Below are 22,661 nucleotides of genomic sequence, written 5' to 3'. Positions count from 1 at the left end.
TTGAATCCTCACTCTGCCGTGGAAGCTTGCTGGGTGACCTTGGGCCAGTCACAGCCTAACCTACTTCACAAGGTGGCTGTGAGGATAAAATGGAGGAGAGGAGCAGGCCTGTAGCTACAGTGGGGCATCTCGGGGCTAGGCCCCCTGACTTACTGGCAAGGCCCCACAACTTCCCATCCAGCCCAGGGCCTCTGAGCAGTGGCAGGTGAGGGGAAGGAGCCAGGGATTCCTGCACAGCTGTCTGGCAAGGAAGGAAGGAAGGAAGGAAGGAAGGAAGGAAGGAAGGAAGGAAGGAAGGAAGGAAGGAAGGAAGGAAGGCCAATACAGATATACTACTGGGAAAGGTTAAGGGTCAGCTTCTTGCCCCTGCATCATTCCAGCAATCAAAACTAGCATTCCCTTCGGTCTGCTTTAAGCTGGGGGGGAGAACGACAACGGGTACACTTTGGGTACCTGTCTTTTCCCCTACTGTAACTAAAAGTAATCTGGGAATGCCAGTTTTGATTACAGGAGCTTTGCAGAGCTAAGAGTCAAACCCCCGCATCCACAGTGCTCTGGCCCTTATGGTGGCCCTGCTGCTTCACCGGGAGTGGCATAGAAACTACGCTGCTCAGTTCTGCTCCACTTGCCGTTATGAACCCCTTGCTCCTATTAACCACAACATCAGTGCCATGCTGGCAAGAGAAAGGATCAATGCGACTGGGTAGTGAAGACGAAACTTCTCCTTGTGCCAGTGCTGATGGATCAGCACTAGATCCCGTGTTCTGTTAGCCCTGCACATTAGACAGTGGGAGTGAGTTACTATGAGCGGCCGGCTGTCTCTGCTCTCTGCCCACTTCTCTGGCTCTGTGGTGGCAGTTTCAAGACTCCCCTTCATCTGTCTCAATGTTTATTTTCTGGTTACAAGCACAGATGGACCCAAGCCAATTGCAGAGATCAGTCCAGCAAATAGATATGCTCCATTAAAAGGGTTTGGATTCATTCACACAGGCTGCCTCCACACAGAGGTTTTTCACTGCTACAGCTACTAAACTGGAGGGGATTTTTAATTTTTTGACATTGTGGTCTAACCGTGTGCCAATTGTTCCCTCCCTGTCCAGTATGCTCTTTCCCAAACCAGCTTTTCTCCGGTCTTTTTAGAAAGACCGCAGACCAAGCACATAATTGCACACATTTTCAGAGGGCCTGCCCACACAAGCATCCTTTTCCCTTCTGGCAGCCCTGCAGAGCTGCCATTTCCCCCCACCCTGCCAACCAGAGATTTTGGGGACTTTTATTTTTAAAAACCTGGTATTTGGTATAGTGCAACCAGGCTAGGCAGGGTCAACCCTGACTAGTATATGGATGGGAGACCTCCAAGGAATACCAAGGTCATGACACAGAGGCAGACAATGGCAAACCACCACTGAACATCTCTTGCCTTGAAAACCCCACAGGGTTGCCATAAGTCAGCTGTGACTTGATGGCAAAAAAAAATATGCAATAAGAATTACCAATTTCTTTAAAAGCCCTTCGATGGCATACTGAGGGGAAAAAGCAGGGGAAATGGTAGCTGACAGAGGAACGCACGCAGAAAACTACCATGTAACATTTCCGCTGTCCCTGATTATGCCGATGAATTTACAGGGGCAAATAATGCAAGACAAAGAATCCTTGCAGTGCAGATGCAGCCATAGCTGCCGAAGTAAACCCACAGAGGTGAAACGAGACCAAAGCACTTCCTGGTTGGCTTACACAGGTCATTTGGGTCAAAGGGGCGAGGTGGATCAGGGTCCCATTCATCCATGTCTGTATCTTCCCCCTCTTCCTCCTCCTCTTCCTCCTCCTCCTCTTCCTCCTCCTCCTCTTCCTCATCATCTTCCTCATCCGCATCATTTTCCTCTTTTGTTTCCATGCTATCCATTGGGTTCTGCAAAGCTTCTAGAGGAGTAGCATCATCCACGGCCTCCATAGGAGGCAAGACCTGGTTATGCACAGGTATTGACACCTAAGAAAAGATTTTAAAAAATGGTATTATCCAGGGCAGCTGACCAGAAGAGAACAGTGATCATACCCTAGGTAGTTTACCAGCAGCAGCAAGGAAATGAAGAGAGGCTCTTCCTCCCATCGCCTTTTAGGAGCATAATGAAGCTTGCATCCAGATCTGCAGCCAAATGACCAGTCTATCCCTGCACTATTTCTGGCCCTCCCAGCAAGCTCTTCCCAGACATTACAAAACCAGCAAGATCACCCAATGCCCATTCACACTCTGAAACTGAAAAAGGCTTGGTTGTACCTGTCTTACTTAAAGGCAGCATGGGAGCTGAGTTTTATTAATTAGATCAATTAGGTATGCGCACTGGGTGAAGAATGTTTTTTTTTTGGGGGGAAATAATTTTATAAACTTCTTAAAAGCTACGTGATTACATTTTTTGCTTCCAAGGCAGAAATGCACGCTGCTGTCATGCCTCCCACTCTCTTCTTCCACAGATCCCTTTGCTAGCCTGCATCCTCCACCAACCACAGAAAGCAATGCTCCGGTGTTATCCCACCGAAGATGGGACAGAGATGGGTGTGCCGTGGAAGTGAAGGCTTAGAGTTAGAGGCTGAAGCCCCTCCCGTGGCCTTGGAATGTTAAAAGTGTTCTGGCTTTGGCACCTGCAAATCTAATCCCAGCGCACTGTGCTTGCATCACATCTGCTTCACTAGCCATATCATGGCTGCGGTCACACGGAGCATTAGGCATGCTAGAGAGACGGAAGATAGGCAGATTTTCTGGGCTCGATCTCACCGCCACATCTGGGAAGCGTAGAGCTCCCGTGGCGAACCCAAGGCTTCCCACCGAAGATGCGCGGTTAAAAACTAGTACCTCGGAGGTACTAGTTTCCGGTAACCGCGGGGCAAGGCCGGGCATCTGATTGCGTTTCCAGTGGTAGTTCTGGCGCCCGCCCATGCCCCCTCGTATAACGGTGGATTTTTTTCAACTGTTCATGGGATGCGCACGAGCACCCAACGGGACATGTGCACACTTTGGTGTTCGGAGAAAAAAACACCCCTTTGCCGCGCCACGCCGCTTCTTTGCCGCGCCACAGGATTGTGGTGTGCTCAGCACCTCCCCCTACCACGGGACCTCCATGGGACCTCCAAGGTACGTCTGCTGGCGCAACCGTGCGTTATTTTGCTCCGGGGAAAACAGCCACGCTCCCCCCCCCCGCATTTTCCTGCCCATGTGCCCGCGGCCCATGTGTATTTTTATGACACTTGGCAGGAAGGGGCTGAGGAACATCTGTGAAAACATTATTTGGTAGCTCTAATAGCACAGCAGGTGACTCATGCCAATCACAAAAGCGACACAACCAGGCCATCAGCAACCAAGGGGTGTGTGTGGGTGGCTGGCTGTCTGGCTGGCTGGCTGTCTATGCGCTCAACAGACTCCCCCAATATGCAGGAAAAGATGAGTTTTTAAATTAAGAAAGATAAACCGTCAAAATGACCTGATAAGTCCTGAGCATGCTCTAGGAGGCACAAAATGTTGAGAACAATTAAAAGTCAGTTGTGGGGGGCGGTGAAGCACAGAGTGAGATGGAGAAACTGGCCTGTTCGCCCTTGAGATTCACAGAATCCTGGATGAGGAGGCTTGGGTACCAATGGGCGAAATGTCCAAATTGTTTCTCCTTCTGTCTTCCTGAAACTCCTTATGGGTCTCTAAAATGTCTCCTCTAATAGCAAACTTTATGGTTGAGTGTTTATCATAAAGGCAACAGAAAAGCCCCACGGGCAGGCCAGGCTGGGACTTCCTAGGTATGCAGAAAAATTTTAGTCTGTGATTTAAAAAAAAAAAATCCCCTTAAAAATGGCATGATTAGGACTGAACATATTCATTGCTCTTGAAACACTGAGAACTGTTGAAAGTCAGTAAAGAGGAGGGGAATCAAAGGGATATCACCAAACTGGCTTGCATATCCCCTTTAGATCTTTTAGTATCTTGGAAAGGGGGATTAATTTATTTCATTTATTTAAAACATTTCTATGCTGCCTTTCCACCCAAACAGGGTCTCCAAGGTGGCAAACATCAAATATTAAAACATTTATACAAGTTGATAAAAATATGCGAACATACGAACACAATGCAACCGAGATGGAGGGCCAATAAGAGTTACAGAGGGGTGCCTGGAAGGGGAAATTTCCCAATCCTTTATCACCCCTGCAATTTGTCATGGGCCCTTAGCTTGTAGACCAGACCCTCTATACTAATGATAACTAGGAGGGTCTGATGAATATTGTCAAAGTTGTGCCTGGGTGAGCTGAGCTGTTCGGCCATGAACTCAAGGGGTTGGATCTTGTGGATCTGTTCCACTAGCAAAGTTATGATCCACTGGCAGAAGGAGCCCTCCCCAACACGAGTCGTAACGGTGGCTGTAAGCAAGCGATCACATCTCCTTTTCATTTCTCCCCTCTAAGTGAGAATATATGGTGGCTAGCCTATGGTTAGGTCTTGTGAAAATATTTAGCATAATAAAACCACTACAAAAAATGGTTAATAAGAGGAAGTTCTGCTGAAAGAATGCACGGAAACTTCAAGCCTTTGAATCCTCAGAAAGGCACTTGGCAACTCACCATCCCCTTTCCCTTATTCCATCTTCAAGTTGCCACCCAGGGTCTCCATTTTCTGCTTTAATTAGTTTGACATTAAAATGTGCCCTGAAAATGATCCAGCCTATAATTTTCTCACTCCATGAAAGCAAGGGAAAACAATACTCAATGCACTCCAAACACAGGGTTCAGCAAGGAACAAGCTAATTAAAACCTAAAACCCTAATAACAAAAGGCAACCTCATAATCACCCTAGGGCAACGGGTGCTCTAATTTTGAAGAACACTGCATTTTATTCTTGACACGGAGAAGAGAGAAATGTCCATAGTGCACAGTAGATTAGGCAGAAGTCAGTATAGCGAGGAAAGGGGGGAGGGAACCTGCCTGAAGATAGCTCTGGATCAAGTCATCAAAAAGTAATCCTGAAGGATGACTCTTCAGCTAGGTTTTACATAAGGGCTCAAGGAGATCCATAGACAACACTGACCTCAACCAGGGCTATGTACAGCCTGCGTTAAAAAATAAATAAATCTGGACCTCGTGACAAGGAAACCCAAATTCTGTTGTAAAGATTCCTCAAATTCTGTAACCGGAATATATTATGCAAATCAAAAAAGTACAGATATGCTGGTTACTTTTCTTCTAGCCCTGCCGAAGAACAGAGAGCTATACAGAGAACTGGCATACCTGCGGGAAAACAGATGCCTGAGATTATAGGGCACTGCCCCACAAGTTTCTCTAGGGGCAGAATCTTATTGATTTATTTGGGGGTTTGGGGGTGCAGAATTTGAGGTTTTGGGGGCTTGGGATGCAGAATTCTGCACCAAATGGCAACATTCCTTGAATGTGTGAAGCAGCTGTAAATGTGTAGAGCGTTCACATCAACAATGGCTGGGGGGGGGGGTTCGATCTGTGTTCTAAGAAACCTTGAGAAGCCTAGGGTTGCCAAGTGGCACTTACCTCCCGGTGGGGGACTCCCGTGTGGATCCTGGCGCGTGCGTGCGGCACGCCGCATGCACGTCACAGGGAAGTGACGTCATGACGCCGGGCACGCTGGGGGCGGGGCCATGACCATACAAGGGAAAACCATGCTGGGGCGGGGTTCCCCCCGGGGCCCGATTCCCCAAAGTCGGGGAACAGGCCTCTGGGGCGGGGGGTTTTCCGCCCCCCGGAGGGACTTGGCAGCCCTAGAGAAGCCTCACAAACTGATTTAAAGTTGCCATCATCTAGGTGAAGCCTGAAGATTTCCCTAAAATTATAACTGATTTCCAGGCTGCAGAGATTTGTTTCCCTAGAGAAAATGGCTACTTTGGAGGGTGGACTCTATGGGATCATACCCATCTTCCCAACCCCCACCCTCCCAAGGCTCTATCCCCCAAAGCTCCAGGAATTTCCCAAGCTAGAGTTGTCTGCCCTAAACTGTTTGGGGGTGGGGAGATCCCTCAATAAGATCAGTGGTGACTAGTTCCTTGAAAGTCAGTTTGTCTACCATTACTGGTCTTTCCCTGGAATGTACAGCCACAGGAGAGGGTCAGTACATTCCAATGCATATTAAACCTTGCACAGCACAGTGGCAAAGGCCAAGAGGCACATTGCATGATCTGACTGTGCAGACTAGAATATGTCCCAGAAGCCTTTGCGAAGTAGAGGAGTTCCATGACAGACGTTCCTTAGCAGACGAGGTCACTGAAGTTTGAAAACTACTGGCCATGGCCATTACAATGATCAGAAATTACATAACAGTTTAGCAGTGGTTGGCCCTGACTCTCCTTGACCGGAACAGAATGTAAATCAGGGAGATTCCCCAGCTCCCCTGAAAACATAACAGAATACTGCAGGCGACTGCCCCAAATCTTATTTTCCCCTGCCTGGTGTTGTGCATCAGCCAGGGCTCAGTGATAGCAAGGACTCTTCAGGAGAAGAGGAGCCTCATGTAACCAGCCTTGAGTTAACAGAAGCTGACCAGCAGGAAAATGAGCTTCAGGCTTCTCAGAATTCACAGCCAACAGCTGGTGCAGACCCACCGACACCCTCCAGCCCTGATTCAACAGGTGAACCTCAGTTCATTCCCAGCCCACCAATATCACCTACACCCTTAAAGCACCGCAGACAGAGGCTGAGAATAGAGCTACAGAAAAGATGGCAAACTGTACACCTCCTGGCCTGATGCCAGCTGCTTGCTGATAACAAAAATGAGTAGCTACAGGATTGCTTCTGAGCAACTGGTTGCAAGCATGACCCTCAGGCATGGGGTTATAAAACCAGCCAAGAAAGGCTGATAGGCGTGAATGCGTGTACAATAGATGCTAAGCATCTTGCCTTGTCTGTACCTTGTCTGACTTCTGGACCTCTGACCTTGGACTGAATGACTCTGCTTTGTCTGACTTCTGGCCCCTGCCCTGAACCAAACGACCCCGCCTTGCTTGACTTGTGGCACCTGATACATGGAGCCTGCAAGCCAGTACACCTGGTCAGTGAAAATGCTGAAACAAAGAAAGAACTAAAAGGTTAAGGATGTATCACCTTGCTTCTGAGCAACTGGTTGCAAGTATGACCCTTAGGCATGGGGCTATAAAACCAGCCAAGAAAGGCTGATAGGCGTGAACGCGTGTACGATAGATGCTAAGCATCTTGTCTTGTCTGTTCCTTGTCTGACTTCTGGACCTCTGACCTTGGACTGAATAATTCTGCCTTGCCTGACTTCTGGACTTCTAACCACGGACTGAAACACTCTGGTTTGTCTGACTTCTGGCCCTGCCCTGAACCAAATGACCCTGCCTTGCTTGACTTGTGGCACCTGATACTTGGAGCCTGCAAGCCAGTACACCTGGTCAGTGAAAATTCTGAAACAAAGAAAGAACTAAAAGGCCAAGGATGTATCACCTGGCTCTATCTGAGGGAAGACCTTGCTCCATAGCCGGTTGCTGTAACGATGCAGCAGTGAGCCAACCACAGAAAGACTTGACATTCATGCTCTGAGCAGCAGGCACCGGATCAGGTATCTAAAATCGCACAAACACTCTTCCTAGTGCAGTGGCATTTCCATCAGTCAGATTTGTGTGACTGCAATGAGCCCTGCATGCTCAGTCTTGCATACGATGTCTTAAAACACAGCACCCAAAAGGTGTCTGAATGGATAGAGATAGACCCTCAATAATTATTCAAACAAAACTGTGTGAAAGCATTCAGACTCCCCATTCCTATTTGAAAACTGATGCTGGTTTTCTTTCTGCCGTACAAATATAGAGGTGCTGCCTGTGTGCTCTTGTAAATCAAACGAGACTTATATGAATCACAGCCCTAGCCTGTAAGAGGGACACTTTGAGAAGGGAGAAGGGGTGGCTAACTGTAACTTCACCCCAATAGCCTGCTGTCATGTCTTCTGAGCCAGATGAACACAGGAAGCTGCCTTGAGAGACCATGGGTCCCTCAAGGTCAATCTTGTCTACGCAGGCCGACAGCAGCTCTCCAGAGTCTCAGCCAGAAGTCACCTACCACCTGATCCTTTTAACTAGAGGTGCCACGGATTGAACCTGGGACCTTCTGCATGTCGAGTCCAGTCCATGCCACTGAGCCATGACCTCACCACTGCCCAGACCCATGTGCCCCAAATATTATTCTGCCAGAACCCTCTTTTTCCCTTGGGTTAATAATGGGGGTGGAACATCCCTCAGTAAGTTTGATATGGCCTAAAATGAGGGCAGGAGTGGCTCTGTGGTTAGAATGTTGATCTAGGACCTGGGAGGGCTGTGTTCTAATTTCCCACGCTGCCATGGACGCCCACCTGGTGACCTTGGGCTCGTCACAGTCTCTCAGTCATGATCCTAGACCTATAGCAGTATGGCCTACAGGCTCTAGAGAGGCCTAGTGGCTCCAAGAAAGCCTGCATTGGAATAGCTATCAGGGCCTACATTTCCCAGGTTCCCTCTGGACCCTGTGATTGGCTAACAGGGGATTTGGAGGGAAAACGTACACCAGCAGAGGAGTAGGGGGTGGTGCCTGGAAAGAAGGAATAAAAGGCCTTGCCCAAAGTGGGGAGGGTGGGTGCTCTGGGCCCTCCCGAGGAGACCCATACCAGAATGGTGGCAGCCATTAGAGAACCTTACTAGTCGCTTCCCGCGACCACTACCTCACAAGGTTGTTGCTGTGTTGATTAAGTGGAGGAGCGGGGAAAATAATTGGAAAAGCCAGTTCGGGTCCTGGGCAGAGTGAAAAGCGGGACATGAATTTTAAAAAAAATGATGAAAATGTCAGATTTCGCCTGAAAAGGTGCCAATCCTCATCACAGAGGAAAGCGTCTCTCACTGCTTCCCGCTAAATGGCTGTAAACACATATGGCAAGGGACACATTTGACATTTCACACAAGCAAGCCAAGAATACGTTGGTATTACTTTGTTCTTCCTCCTGTCAGCTTTTTATTTTTTTTCCAGTCCAGTCTCTGAGATAGCTCTGAGACACCCATTCTAAAAGGCTGTAGGGAACGAGGTGGTCATGACCAAAGCCAAGCCAAGCTAGAAGGAACAAAGTGGTTTTCCTTCACTGCCAGACCGACACCCACTAAGGCATGATTGGCAAATTGCAAAACTCCATGCTTGCTGGCAGAGAGGAGGTAGTACAAAACTCGCCACTGCAGGGTATCAAAATAACACCTCCTGCATCCATGGGGGGAAAAAGATACTCCTTGGGTGCTCTTGTTTTGTCTCCTTTACAGATGTCAGAAGGAATCAAGAGAAAAAAACATGCAAAGGAACAGCTAAGAGCTCTTTCTAACAGCAACAGGGACCTGGCTTATTATTTTAGCAGCTATAGCAGTTTGGGGATGTCTCACTGGAAGAGGGCTTGCGAACACCTGCAGAGATGACAGCTGTTCTAATAAAATGATAACCATTCACAAACAAACTGGAAAGCTCGCCCTGGAAATATCTGGTTTATCCACGGTACTAATGTACAGGCTGGGTCTTCGTTAAGTGGGCGAGGGATATCAGGATAATACATTGACACTTGTGTGTTTTGTTCCAATGTGTGTACCGCATGCATGCAACTCTTTAGCGGATTTTGGTTTGAGGCCAAAACACAGCTTTGCTGCTGCAACACCACAGTTGAAATGGACAAGAATCAAAGTGCAATTTGTTTACTGTGGCCTAATGAAAAGGGAACAGTGGGCAGAGTGAGCCTCAATGCTTGTCTTTCCACGTAAGTGGCAGCCCTTATTTCATATCATTCCAGAGTAAAACTAGTTAAGGTCACAAAAATGCCACTGGACTCTTATTCTTTGGGGACTGCAGCCATGGACTCCTACTCACACAGTTCCTCACACTTTGAAGGGTCAGTTTTCAATAAGCAAAAATAATATGCTTATTTAGCTATGGTTCCTCCATATAGAGATTTTGCTACCCATGATGTACAAATTCACAGCTTTACTAGAGATTAAGATGCAATTCTACAAATATTTGCCTGGGAATAAACATCATTGAACACAGTGGGGTGTGCCTCTTAGCAGAGATATACAGGATTGCACAGCATGTTTTCCTTCCACTAACTGGGATCCAAAGTCAAGATTAAAAAAAACTCAACACACTTGAATGTATTGAAGTTGCCTTATCCTGTCAGACCACTGGTCTATCAGCATGAGTCTTCTTGTATACTTTGTGAGTCTTGGGCCAAATTCTTTCATATTGCCTACTGCCTGGTCCTTCTTAAATGGAGATACCAGGGATTCAAGCTGGGACCTTCTGCATGCAGAGCAGATACTCTTCTAATGCTTAGCCCAGCCCAATCCTGCTTGTTGGGGGAAAACAAAATCTGTTTAAGTTGTGCAACCTGCATTCATTTATCATGGGTAACTGCAGTTAAATCAGACATCTGAATACAGTTTCAACTTAGTGTTGTTTTTTCCAAAAAGGTTTTTCTGGCATTTTGGAAATCTTTCCCGTAAACTTTTAAGAACACCTAAAACTTCTAAATACACAAACCCTTTCAACATTAACTCAACAGACACGGGTTACCAATAATTCACATGGCTTTGTTGTTTCTTTTGTAAAACATCAATCATAGTTTTCAGGTTATTGTTTATGCCTTCCAGTTCTTCCTTTAGCCTTGTAGCATTTCAGGCAAAGCGGATTCAAATTTGAGGCAATCCTTCAAGACATTTGTCTCAATAAACTCTGCCTCTCTGCAGTTTTCTTATTTCGGCTCAATGAGCATGCATCTGCTCAGTGTGTTTTTGAAATCTTTGCAATTCTCTTTGCCATAATATATCTGATTTCTTTTGCAAAGCCTCTCTTGCTCTTGTTTTAAAAGACGTGCTTGCATCCTTCTCCGGTGCTCTCCTCCTTCTGCTTTCGGGACGTCCTCACATTTTTATAGTGGTGCTTGGTGCCTCTTGCCTTGACTTGGATGGCCCAGGCCAGCCTAGTCTCATCAGATCTCAGAAACTAAGCAGGATTAGCCCTGGGTCAGGGCTATTTCTGGGCAGGAATGCACAGGAACGGAGTTCCGGCTGGCTCCCAAGTTGGCCACGCCCAGCAGGAACTCATTAACATAATAGGCCACACCCAACAGCAGAAACTCATTAGGATTGGCTACATTAGGGGGGTGTGGCCTAACGTGCAAAGGGGTTCCTGCTACAAAAAAAGGCCCTGGGTTTTGACAACAAACAAGGTAAACAGAATAAGAAGCAAGAGGTGGGCGTGGCTGGATGACCACACTTCTGGTAACATGGGGGTGTAGCCTAATATGTTAATATGCTGTGCTGTCAGGGGTGTGGCCTAATAGGCTAATGAGTTCCTGCTGTTGGGTGTGGCCTATTATGCTAATGAGTTCCTGCTGGGCTTTTTCTACAAAAAGAGCCCTGCCCTGGGTAGTACTTGGATGGGAGACAACCAAGGAAATACGGGGTTTCTATGCAGAGGTGAGCAATACTAAACCACCTCTGTTTCTCTCGTCTTGAAAACCCTACGGGGTGGCCATAAGTCAGCTGCAACTTAATGATACTTTCTTCTACCACCACTGTATAAAGCAAAAGCTCTTTCCCTCTCGACCTGGATGCCTCAGGCTCCATTGAAGTAAATGGATTTAGAAGAGCATAACTCTCTTGGGATGGGATTAGGATTCCTCCTGTCTGCGGATCGCTCAGCTCCCCCAAAACTGTTCCATCACGTCAGAGCAGCTTCCCAGAGGGAAGGGGAGGCTTCATGGGGGAGGGGGGTGTATTGGTGAACTGTAATGTATTGAAATGACTACATGAATCGCCTCATTCACCTCCTATGTTAAGCTTCGAGCCAGACGAAGGCTCCTCCGCACTAACGTGCTATTGGTCGCTCGACAACAGCGACCAACCAGGAAAGGACTACTTCCCCGAGCGGTAAGAGCTCTCATTGGTCCTTATCCGCACAACCTCATTGGTTGTTAAGTGTAAATAGGCGTGGCTACATTAGCCCGGGAATGTTTAAATGGAGCCTAGCTCTTAATGTTAAGTTGTTCTGGTTATGATTGAATTCAAGCGCTTGTTCGTATCTGCAATAAAGCTGATCACTTTGGTTGAAATCACTCTCCGGGTCTTTGTTAGCGGCGATCTAACATGAACCCCCAATGCAAGCACAATCCCTTTCCACTTGTGTAGGAGGATCTTTCGATCAGAGCCACAAGAGATGTGATCTTTCCTGTGAATATTTTTTCTCCCCTCACATCTCTATGTCAGTCTGTTTATTACACGCTGTAGTGTCAATGCTCAAATACTGTTTTCTTTCCTTTTTGTTGCCAGTACCTTCCCTGTTCCCACTCTTTTAAAAAAAGATCTGTGCACGCGCTTTTATGCTTTGTAATTACTTGTCAAAATCTTTCAGCTCTTTCTTTCACTTAATGTGTTCTATTCTCTTTCTAAACTGCTAGCCAAGTGTGTTCCCCGCCCCCAACATCAACAGCATTTCTTTCCTTGCTAGATTTCTGCTTTATGACTCACCTTCTTATTTTTCATTTCTCCCTACATACCTGGCTACCATTTACTTAGCCGCTATTAATAATTGCTACTGTTCTAAACTGGGGACCTTAGACACAATCTTCTCCTACGTGCCAGTGTCTCATTTTCTTACTCTTCTTTTTTCTTTCAATGGAAAATATTTCCATCTTTATTTGTTTTAGAACTCTGCTTCCTATCGACTTCTCCATTGGTATGATTTAAAAAAAAAAATCATCGTTTTGAACTGTCAACACTCTTACATCACTCCATGCCCCTCCTGCCTCATCTCATTTTTTTGTCAAGGGTTCTCACAAAACGTATGGCAATTGTGAAAGGTTTGCGGTAGTTTTTTAAATGCATACACCTGTCAGAGCACCAACAGCATCCGAATCTTTGCCCCTCTCATTGGCCAGACTCCCTTGCCATCTGTAACCTTCATATGTCCTCACATAAGACTATCAACTGCATTCTTCCCGCTGCAAATGTTGTGAAAAGGGCACACACATGTTCCCAGTATTCTCAAAACATCCTCTGATTTCACTCTGTTTTTCAAAAATGCAGACATTTCCTCTTTAGGAAACATTAACCGACAAGATTCTAACTTCACATTAACAACAATTCCTGGGACTGGCTGCACGGAATTCTTGCTTTGCTCATGTCCAGCTTTGCTCATGTCCAGCCCAACCCACCCTTCCCTCTGAAGTGTATTGAGGGTGAGGAGAATGTCCACTTTGCGCATCACCTGTTCATCATAACCCCCTTCCCAGTGGCTGGGGTCTCCTGTCTGTGTGCCACCGTCCTCAGCTTTCCAAGAGCTGAAAGTCAAGGGAAGTGGAGGTACTTGGCTTGAAGTCATGCTAAGAAGGAAAAAAGACACGGCTGTCTGGTGGGCTTTTTATCTCTGTTTATCTCAATCAGCGCATCTCGCCTAGCAGCATGAGCGCAGAAGAGGTTATCTGATCCCGATTGGAGGTTTAAAAAGCCAGCCAAGAAGCAGCCTCTCTTTTCCACTCCCTACCTTTATTTATAAATTCTTATGCCCCACCCTTTTTCCATAACACAGGTCAGGGTGGAATACATGGGGTTACCGGGGGGTCTCCCATCTAGGCTAGATCGAGACCAGCTTGGCTTCAGCAACTTTGCACGCACATAAGAACATAAGAGATGCCAATGTTGGATCAGGCCAAAGGCCCATCCAGTCCAACACTCTGTATTCACACAGTGGCCAGAAATACCAGTGCCATCAGGAGGTCCACCAGTGGGGCCAGGACATTAGAAGCCCTCCCACTGTTGACCCCCCTCCCCAAGCACCAAGAAGAAAGAGCATCACTTGCCCCAGAGTCCCTATCTATACCTTGTGGCTAATAGCCACTGATGGACCTCTGCTCCATATGCTTATCTAATTCCCTTTTGAAGCCGTCCATGCTTGTAGCCGCCACCACTTCCTGTGGCAGTGAATTCCAAGTGTTAATCACTCTTTGGGTGAAGAAGTACTTTCTTTTATCCGTTCTAACCCGACCGCTCAGTAATTTCATGGAGTGCCTTATAGTGAAACTACCTTATAGTGAATCAGAACATTGGTCCCTCAAGGTCAGTATTATCGACTCCAATTGGCAGTGGCTTTCCAAAGGTCTTTCATATCACCTCTTGCCTGATCATTTTAGCTGCAGATGCTGGGCGGACTGAACCTGAGGCCTTCTCCATGCAAAGCAGATGCTCTACCACTGCACCACCAACCCCTCCCAAAAGCTGCTTATCATGTGCCTTTAGACCAGGGGTGTCAAACATGTGCCCGGGGGGGGGGACCGGATCAGCCCCCCCCCTGGAGGGCTTCTATCAGGCCCGCAGTGGAACTGGCTGTCTTCTGCTTCTTCTTCCAGTTCTGCTGCTGCTGCGTCATCATAGGTTTGCAGCTTACAGATACACGCCTGAACAGCATACTCAAGATTGCAACAGCACAGACATTTTGATGCAATAATTCAGAGCAAGAGGCGTCAGTTATCAGACCCTGTTAAATAAACAAAATATTGCAAGAGTGCTAATGTTTTAAGCAATTTTAAGTAAAAAAAACAAACCTTTGTGTTTGTGTCCTTTATAAAGTCTATATCTCCACTCCCTGGCATTACATTTTATGACACACCTGGCCCAGCCCAACAAGGTCTCATTTATGTCAGATCCGGCCCTCATAACAAATGAGTTTGACACCCCTGCTTTAGACCATACTACTTGTGTCCCTTTGAGGCAAATTCCTCCAGTTTCCATGGACTGTTCTCAACAATCAGCATCTGGCTACTTTTCATACTGTGAACATAATCTAGTCAGGCTCTCAAGCACCCAGTGATGAATCTGGAGAAATCACATGCCGAAACACCTGGGTCTTCTGCCAAACTGATATGTTATAGTTATTACGATAGAGGTTTCTATGACCTGAAACTGAAACTTACTTTGAAAAGGTACTAAGAAGTATCCTGTGGTCGAAAGTTCCACTCAACCACGTTTTACATTGTGGGTTAGGACAAAAAAGACTGCAAGTCTTGCCAGCTTAATCGCCCAGTTTCCAACAGAGATGAAATGAGAAATTAGTGGTTCTCAAGTGGATGATTTTTTTTTTGCATCTTCCAGCCCTTGCATCCCCAGCCCTCAATTTTATGCTATTCCTAGTCAATTTCACACTAGTGAGCACATGAAGCAGAAAACCAGGACTATACACATCAGACATGGCAGCGACTCAGCGAGTAATTGGAATTTTTACCTTTTACAGTCACATTCCAAAGGAAAACTCAGACAACTTATGTCAGTACAAAGGAGGAGATACAATTATCTCCTAAATGTTGCAGAAGTACAATAAAGGTGATGAATTTTTTTAATCGTTTAGGAATTGGGAATAACGACACAGAGATAACCTTTCCAAACACTTTCCAAAAGAACAGAAGGTCAGGGTCCAGCAGTCTTCTACCAAAACTGACCGTATGCTGTTAAAGGGATATGTCATTATGCTCTAGCTGGGCTTTTACTGGTTAGGATAAGAGTCCTTCCTTAATTCAGGATTGTCTTTGGTCACACTCCTGCTGGAATTGTATGCCCACGGCTGGAGAAAGCCGATCATTTTCTTTCCCCAGAACATCAACGATGGTATGTTAGAGCCATGACTGCATGCGGTGTGCACACCAAAGGTTTTTTCCCCCCAGTCCCACTGTTATCCGTGATCAAATAGGTGTAGCAGGTTATAACAAACACTGCTTGATTAGGCAACAATGGAACAAAAGAAAAGAGAATGTAGACCATGGAGGACAATAATTCTTTTATACCATCTTCAGCACACTGAAAAAATGACCCATTGCCTGCAGTGTCTGAGTGAACACTGTTTTGAAACAGAACATGGAGTACGGCAACTGAATCTACCTCAGAGAAAGTTAGATTTGAGTTCAGTAGCACCTCAAAGACCAACATGGCTACCTGTCTGAATCTACCACAGAGAAAAGTAAAATAAGGATCAACAGAAATAGCTGGGCCTTACCTGCTGCGTAGTTGCATCCTGCTGTAAGTCACTTGGGACGGGTCTGTAAACAGAGTCTAAACAAAATGATAGTCTGAATTTTAAAAAACCCCAAAAACTCTTGTACTGTTTACTTGTACCTCACAGCAACAGAATAGCTTCCCTACTAGGGAAGTGACCAGGGACAAAAGAGATGATTCTATTCTATAAGAGCATAAGAAGACCAATGGTCCATCTAGTCCGGCATTCTGTTTCACACAGTGGCAAACCAGTTATTCTGGAGGGCAACGAACAGGGCACAGAAACCAAGGCCTCCCCCTGATGTTACCTTCTAGCACTGGTGCTCAGAGGTTTACTGCCCCTGGATGATGTGGAGGTTCCCCTTAAGTCATCAGGTCTAACAGCCATCTATCCCTGAATTGGTCTAATCCCAGTTTCGTAACATTAGTTTTATTTTTAAAAAAACAATAATCCGTTGTGTTGAGAAAGTTCATACAGACAACTTTGTCTCCATGTTCCAGAATACCAGAAATCAGCATCACTCAAATGAAACTGACTAGCAATAGATTCAGGACAGAATAAAGTATTCACACAATATATAATTAATTTAGGGTATGCGCTGCCATATCACATTTACCACTGACTTAGGTGATTGGGAAGGGGGAATGGACAAACTCCTGGAAGGAGTGGTCTCTCACTGGGTATTGACTACAATGGCTAAATGTTCAGAGACAATATTGTACTGAACGCCATTTGCTGTGCGACAACAGCAGAGGAAGGCTACTGCTTTCATGCACTACTTGTGGCCTCTTAGAAACACATAGTCGGTGACTGTAGGAAACGATGCTACACCAGATGGACCTTTGCTCTGATCCAGCATGGCTCCTCTTACACTCACAATGCTCATTACTCGGCCAATGCGATGAAATAATCCACAAAACTAACCCCAATACGATACCTGTATGTATGCTTAATAGAATTGTTCTCATAGCCTTAACATCAACATTCTAAGAGGCCATCTATGAAACACGGGGTAATGAATTTACATTTGCATGGTTTCCTAACATTTAGAAAAGTCATGTGCCAGACAGCAGTAAGAAAATGCACACATAGCTTCCTAGGCTCTGCCGAATGTTTCCCTTTTCATCTCAGATTGAAAGCAAAGCCCTGCGTAGCCATTTAGACCAAGAGGGAAGACTCGTAAAAAGAATGGACTGTATCGTACAAAAATTTAGACGTGGGAATGGACCCAGTAAGGTCCTAAAAACTCTGCAGAAGAGGATTTTTCTTTTTTCGCCATCAAGTCACAGCTGACTTATGGTGACCCTGTAGGGTTTTCAAGGCAACAGACATACAGAGGTGGTTTGCCATTGCCTGACTCTGCGTCATGACCCTGGTATTCCTTGGAGGTCTCCCATCCGAATACTAGCCAGGGCTGTCCTTGCTTAGCTTCCAAGACTGGACGAGATCGGACTAGCCTGGGCTATCCAAGTAAGGGCATGATAATTCTAGCATTGTTTCAAAAAGAAAAAAGACACAAGTAGGCTAGGGTTACCAACACAAACACGACTGGTCTAGAGCAGTGGTTTACAAATTGTGTCTCCTAGAAATGTATCAGGGTTTCTTCATTAAGAAGAGCAGTAAAGGCAAATGAGCTTCTCTGAGAGACAACACATCCACCACTACTAATGGGTAAATGCAGGAGAGTGCGTCTAGTGCACACTTTCTGTCCACATCAGCCCAGATCTGTCATGTACTGTGCGTAAACTAACGGTGCACCTTAGATCATGCTCCCAAATCCCTGGCCAACATACGAGGATTCCATGGAAAATGCTTAAAAAGTGACTTGGGAAGAAAAACTGGAGAGGGAATTGTTCCCTGAAGGCAGAAGGTTTGAAGACAGTTCTACCTCAGCAACTTTGACTACTTAAGGGTTAGCGCAACTGCTATAAGTGTACAAGTTTGCGCGACCTAATTACCAGCAGTTACCTAAACTTCGCTGCACAATCAAGGACTCAGGAAAGCATTAATTAGGAAACCCTTTACTTTATATAACACAGCGACGGCTGAAATCCTCCACTGATTACTGATGGCGTCTTTTAAAGGGGGGGGGGGAGAAAAGAGGTCAAACAAACTTAATTATTCCATTTCCACAGAAGCGAAATGGACAGGGCTTCGGTGCTCAATAGCCTACCAGCAGCTTTTGATTACAACATCTGCACTCTCATTTAGGATGAAAAGTCCCAACTCCCACTTCGCCGATGGCAAGACGATTAAGCACAGCTGAGAGCTATTAGGCATTCACACAGCTTTGCAAGCAGCTGGCCCCGGTCCTGGACAACATAATCTGTCCCTGTGGCCAGAAGTAGGCAGACACTGCGGTGCAGGGGGGTGGTGGTAACTTGCCTGAGTGGCCTCCACAGGATGGATGTAAACCAGCGTGTGCTCTGAGGTATCCACTGAGGTGTAAGAGGTGCCGTCGGCCGTGTAGACCACCTGTTGCGGAGGACGGTCTTGGTCATCGCTGTACACGATCTGAGCCACCGTTCCACCTTCCGGGACAAAGTGAACCTGGGGTAGAGGAAAGAAAGAATAAAGGAACAGCTGGGTACCAAGGGAATACACTTGAGTGTAGAGAACACACTTTATAAAAGCACATCCGTAAAAACAGTCCCAATGTGCGTGCTCAGCTTGTATTAAAAAGGAGCAAGGAAATAACCTGATCGTGTCGAATGGGCACCTCCAACTTTAAATACCACCTTTGTCGAAAGCTGAGCACTGGAAATAAATCACCAGCTGTTCGATCGAACTGTCCAATCGAGAAGTCAGTTCATTGTGACCAGAGAATATTGTCTATAACCACTGGTCAACAGAATGGAAGTCAATTAACTAACAGGGTCCAAATATTCCCATTACAGTTCTACTGAGATTAAATAATTCCATTTTGTTTCCAATGGAAGACCATATATCAGTAGAAGTGTCATCACAGGCAGAGATTCGACAGGTACAATGATTCCAAGGACATGGGTAGAGAAAGCGGGCCCTGCACCTAATTAAAGATACAGAGACTCTGTTGGGGAGAAAATGGTGGCAATGCTTAGGTCAGATGAGCTGAATCAGAATAGATCCTACTTCTGCATCTTTCATAGAATCATAGACTGTTAGAGCTGGATGATACCTTGCAGGTCATCTAGCCCAACCCCCTGCGCTCTGCAGGAGCATAGCCGAAAGATAGCCCTACAACATACCTGAAAGATGGTCGTCCAACCTCCGCTTGAAGACGTCCAGTGAAGGAGCATCCACCACCTCCCGGGGGCAGTCTGTTCCACTGCTCAACCACTCTTACAGTTAGGGAGTTTCTCCTGATATTTAGCCAGTATCGACTCCCTTGTAATTTCCACCCATTAGATCTAGTCTTGCAATCCGGAGCAAGAGAGGATAGATCTGCTCCCTTCTTCTACATGACAGCCCTTCAAATATTTGAAGACTGCAATCATGTCCCCTTTAAGCCTTCTCTTTCCCAGGCTAAACATACCTAACTCTTTCAGCCTTTCCTCATAAGACTTGGATTCCAACCCTCTCACCACCCTGGTTGCAGGTCACTGGAATAGATCCTTCATTATCCATCTCCTTAGGAGCAATGCTATCTTCTACAGCCTTCTACAGCCTCCAGGAACTTCCCTCAAAGTCTGACGTAAACTCTTGTTGCGGTTTCCCGGCCTTCCTCTGTATCATGTATCTTGGCTATTGTGCTACTTACTAATTATACTGTTTATTTCTCCTCTGACATGGTGCAGCAGGTCTGCTCCGGTTTTCTGACTCCATTTTTGAAAATGTGGTTTAATATTTATTTATTTATTTACTGCACTTACACCCCGCCTTCCTCCCCAGTCAGAACCCAAAGCACCTCGCATCATTCTCCTCTCTTCTGTGTTATACCCACAGCAGCCCTGTGAGGTAGGTCAGGCTGAGAGTCTGAGATTGGCCCAAGGTCACCTAGAGAGCTTCCATGGCGGAGCAGGGATTCGAACCTGCATCTCCCAGATCCTAATCTGACGCTCTGACCATTAATATGAAAGGGCCTGATTTAGACAAAGTCTTGGTCTAAAAGGCAGTGGGTTCCCTCCCTATCCTATGGTTCTATGTGAGTCAGCTAAATGTACCATTTTTGTCTCTGGATCGCTGCACCCCTAAAACCACTATACAGTATTTATGTACGGGCTGTCAAGTTGCAACTGTCTGTGGAGACCCCAGCAATGGGCTTTCAAGGCAAGTGAGAAGCAGAGGTGGTTGGCCATTGCTTTCCTCTGCCGAGGCTTTCTAGGTGGTCTCCCTTCCAAGTACCCACCCTGCTTAGCTTAGCTTCTGAGATCTGACAAGATTGGTCTATATCAGGGGTGTCAAACTCATTTGTTATGGGGGCCAAATATGACATAAATGACACCTTGTTGGGCCGGGCCATGTGTGTCATAAAATGTAATGCCAGGTAGCACAGATCTAAACTTTATAATATATGCTTAAAACATTAGCACTCTTGCAATATTTTGTTTATTTAACAGGGTCTGATAACTGACGCCTCTTGCTCTGAATTATTGCATCAAAATGTATCTGTAAGCTGCAAACCTACGATGACACAGCAGCAGCAGAACTGGAAGAAGAAGCAGAAGACAGCCAGTTCCACTGCGGGCCTGATAGAAGCCCTCTGGGGGCCTGGTCCAGCCCCCGGGCCGTATGTTTGACACCCGTAGTCTATATCATACCATTCCACATCCCTCTAACTTTACAGTACTGACGTATGTTCAGGTATGTTTCTATATCATACACACACAATGTTTAGATATAGATTTTTTTTGCAAAGTTTCCAGCTTAGCCAGTGTCAGGTCCCACACAAGCAACCCTTTAAACGTGTGCCCGTGCAGGCAAGCTCTGTTCATACATGAATCCTGCAAACGTTAGCAGTCAGAAAACGCATTAGCCACTAGTCACCTGAGCAGTGCTCTGTTCCTGCTCAGCTGATTCAGACCACACCTGTGCAGATTCTTCTTTCAAGTCCATGTCATCCCTGCTGTGGTCCTCCATGGTGTGATAACTAAATTACTGGGACCAAGCTTGGTTGAATAGAGTCATCCGCCTGCTCCGTCTCGAGACAAGGGGATCTTCTGTACCATGGCTACAGAGAAAGACAGAAGACAAGAGGGGAAAAGACAAGACGTCAAAGAGCAGCATACTGGCTTTGGTGAATAAAGGGGGCTGAAAGATGTACTACTTAACGTGTGATAAAATCAAGAGAAATAAAAATCCGGTTCTCGGTGCTCGGTAACATTTGAGCATGGAGTTATACAGAACAGGGACCGGCTCTGCTTCCACTGAGTTCTGGGTAGGACAGTACAAGCAGTTTGGGTCATGGCAGAGAGGAAGGGCCATATAAGAAACCACAAACATCAAAAGGGCAAGTTTTCCACTCTATATACCGGGGGTGGAAATTCTTCTGTGGAAAATGTAATAAAGAAAGCAAGTTACGAATTCACTTATTTGACTGTACCGGTCAAATCAAAACCAATGCTAAAGTGCTTATTCGTTTCCTCTCATATCCTGGAAGGGGTGTTGCAACCACCAGTGTGATATGAAACGAATGCAAGTGATGCTACAGAAAGCGACAGCAAAACTGAGGTGTCCCAGTGAGCTCTGTGGAAGAAAGCTGAACTCTGCAGAAATAGATGGGCAGACAACCACATATCGTGCACAGTTCTTTGGTTGTGCTAAAATTAACGTGTTGTCAGTTTTCAGTGCCTTTGGGGTTTTTTTTCATAAACCGAAGCAAAGTAAGAGAAGTACATGCTATATTATCTTTACATTTTTACAGATGTTACTCTAAGGCCGCGTTCAGACTGGCAGTTTGCAGCGCTAGGGAGTCGCATCAAAGAAGACCCGGAACAGACCCAGAGCCGCTTGGTCGCGGTATTCCCGTTCACACACAACAAATGAAGCGGGAGGATACCGTGGAGGAAGCGCAAGGGAGCGTTCGCACTGTTGGCCCGCCCCTGGCAGGCTGTTAGCGGCTGTTTCTACGCTCCACTGCATGCGCCTATGCGCATGGGTGTATGGGCGCCTGCCGCGGAAACAGCCAGCGCCTATTATCAACGACTGTGGGTTGTTCCTGCCTTACAGTGCTTCTGTTCACACGTCAAGGAACCAGAATAAACCTGCTCTCCACACAGTTTGCTACCACTTCCGCCAGGTACTTTTAAAACTCGGGAGGGAAGTGGTACAAGACGGCTTGAGTACGCCTGATAGCTGTGCCTGTGTGAACCTGCCCCTTTAATCCGCTAGTGAAACACTCCTGAAATGTTTGGCTGTCGGGCCAAACTGCCAGTCTGAACGTGGCCTATAGCCTTTAGATTGTGCTTGATTTGTTTCCCCCCTAAAACGGTTCAGTTCAAGTACATCTTGATCTAAGGACATAACATTAGTATGGGGTATTTTTTATAAAAGTGTACTGAATATTAGTCAAAATAAGCATGCTAAATCAGATCACATTATATAAGGCATCGGAAATATTTCCAGTTCACATTTTCCCAGAAAATATTTAACTCTGTGTAGTTTAGCAGTTCAAGACCCTAGTGGCGGACCCAAGC

General features: G+C 46.2%; 1 protein-coding gene across 1 annotated transcript in view; it reads right to left on the bottom strand.

Moving 5' to 3' along the window:
- Positions 1–21,168, bottom strand: part of LOC107114338 (PR domain zinc finger protein 10-like) — an 87,742-nt gene extending 66,574 nt beyond the window's left edge. Inside the window, 5 exon segments of the mRNA XM_015415784.1 lie at positions 1,735–1,987; positions 16,048–16,070; positions 16,073–16,103; positions 18,433–18,597; positions 21,013–21,168. Coding sequence (XP_015271270.1) covers positions 1,735–1,987; positions 16,048–16,070; positions 16,073–16,103; positions 18,433–18,597; positions 21,013–21,105 — 565 coding nt within the window. The 5' untranslated portion in view covers positions 21,106–21,168.
- Positions 21,169–22,661: the final 1,493 nt, after the last annotated feature.

This window comes from Gekko japonicus, unplaced genomic scaffold, assembly GCF_001447785.1.
Source record: "Gekko japonicus isolate JY-2015 unplaced genomic scaffold, Gekko_japonicus_V1.1 scaffold2196, whole genome shotgun sequence".
In the NCBI taxonomy this organism is placed as follows: domain Eukaryota; kingdom Metazoa; phylum Chordata; class Lepidosauria; order Squamata; family Gekkonidae; genus Gekko; species Gekko japonicus.
This window is presented reverse-complemented; position numbering and strand designations above follow the sequence as displayed.